The 1701-nt window shown below is 65.6% G+C and overlaps 1 protein-coding gene across 1 annotated transcript in view; it reads right to left on the reverse strand.

The window, feature by feature from the left end:
- LOC109518139 (echinoderm microtubule-associated protein-like 6) overlaps positions 1-1701 on the reverse strand; it is a 31810-nt gene that overhangs the window by 7565 nt on the left and 22544 nt on the right. Inside the window, 5 exon segments of the mRNA XM_019873812.1 lie at positions 4-126; positions 192-319; positions 433-544; positions 1066-1268; positions 1537-1672. Of these exon segments, the coding sequence (XP_019729371.1) occupies positions 4-126; positions 192-319; positions 433-544; positions 1066-1268; positions 1537-1672 (702 nt within the window).

Genomic DNA, 1701 nt, shown 5'->3' on the forward strand with positions numbered 1-1701 from the left:
CACGGCCACCATTCGGCGATTGGCCGACAGCTCCCACATCCGGAGGGTTTTGTCGTCGCCGACGGTGGCGCAGACGGGAAGCAGCGGATGGGCGGCCAAACCCCAGACCTCGCCCTCCGCGTGACCCTGAAGGCGACGCGTCAGTGGTGACGCGCCGAGTCTCGAGCCTGCGGCCTTCCGTTCGGTCTGACCTGGACCAGCAGCGTCATGGGACCGCTCTTGTCCACCTCCAGAATTTCTCCGTTCTTGGTGCCGACCAGAATGCGCCCGTGCGCCAGCGCGATGGCTCGGACGGACGGATTGTCTTCGAGCAGCAGCCCTGAAGAGGCACAACGGCGCCGGGGTCGGTGCTCAGGTGGCGGAAACCCGGTGTGGGCGGAAACCCGGTGTGGGCGGAAACCCGGTGTGGGCGGGGCCGGCGGCGCGTCCCACCTTTGGACGAGGGGGACAGAAGCGTCCTCTTGATGGCGTAGGTCTTCAGGCACCTTTCAAAGGCGTCGTCCCACAGTTCCACCACGCCGTCCTTGCCGCCCGTCACGAAACCCTGGACGGTCCGGGCGACAGGCGCCGTTTGGGAACCCGTATGTGACGTCGTATGCGGGAAGCCCTCTCGGAGCATTCGCTTCACGTCTCGCGCGCTTGCGCCGCCGGTGGAGGACCCACGAGTCGCGTTCTCGATACCCGTCTTGACTTTTCCGAACGAGTCCGGCGTAGCGGCGGGGCGCGTGCATCGCTCGTGAGCTAAAGCTAGCCGTGGGGCTTTTGGTGCCACCGGCGGGACGCGTGCCTCGACGCACTCAGCGGCATTTCCAAGTAAGGAGACCGGGTCCCTTAAATAGCTCGTCGACTCGAACTTTTCTTTGCCGGGCGACCCCACGATAGCGGCGCGCGACGCTGGCCGGTGAGGCCGGCCGGCGAGGCGCAGCGGTTAGACGAGCCCCCCCGAATCGTCTTCCTCGTGGAGACGATCCGGTACGAAGGTACCCGGACGACCCGGAGGCGACGCGGCGTGAACGCCCCGAGAGGTCTTCCCTTCAGTCGGCGACATCGGCGTCCGCTCCAGACCTTGTCCAGGGAGCACATGGCGAACACGGGCCCGTCGTGGGCCTTGACGGTCTTCACCAGTGCGGTTTCTCGCCAAATGTAAACGTCGCCGTTGGCGGCCCCCGAGTAGAGCGAGTCCTCGGCGCGGCCGTAGCACGCCGACATCATGGTCTCCCGCTTGGCCAGGTTCCCGAAGATCCCCCGTTTGAACATCAGGCCGCCACCTGGTGGGGAAGGAAAACAAAGCGGCTGGGAAGCGGGTGACGTTTGCCGGCGAGGAATTTGCTGCCAGTCGCCGGCGTCGGTTTGGCCCTCGCCATTCGGCTCAAAACCCCGCACGGCATCCCACGTGACTCTCTTCGACTGTCGCGCCGACCGAGGCTGGACGCGCCGGAAGGAGCGGCGGCCCGACTTGGCCGCACGGTGAAAATCTTGACACGCGGGCTGTTTGGACGCCCGACACCGGTGACGCCGCGAGCGCCGGTTTCCCACCTGTGTGTTGCCAGAACTTGATGTGTTTCGTCCCCAGCGTGACCAGCTTGTCCATCCTGAAGGGATTACTCTTCACCACAAACACTTTATCCTTGTGACCGCTGCAAGAGAAGCAGGGCGAGTCGAGGGCGAGCCCGGGTCACTCTTAGGCGGGCGGGTGGGCGG

This window comes from Hippocampus comes, unplaced genomic scaffold (genome assembly GCF_001891065.2).
Source record: "Hippocampus comes isolate QL1 unplaced genomic scaffold, H_comes_QL1_v1.1 scaffold403, whole genome shotgun sequence".
NCBI lineage: Eukaryota > Metazoa > Chordata > Actinopteri > Syngnathiformes > Syngnathidae > Hippocampus > Hippocampus comes.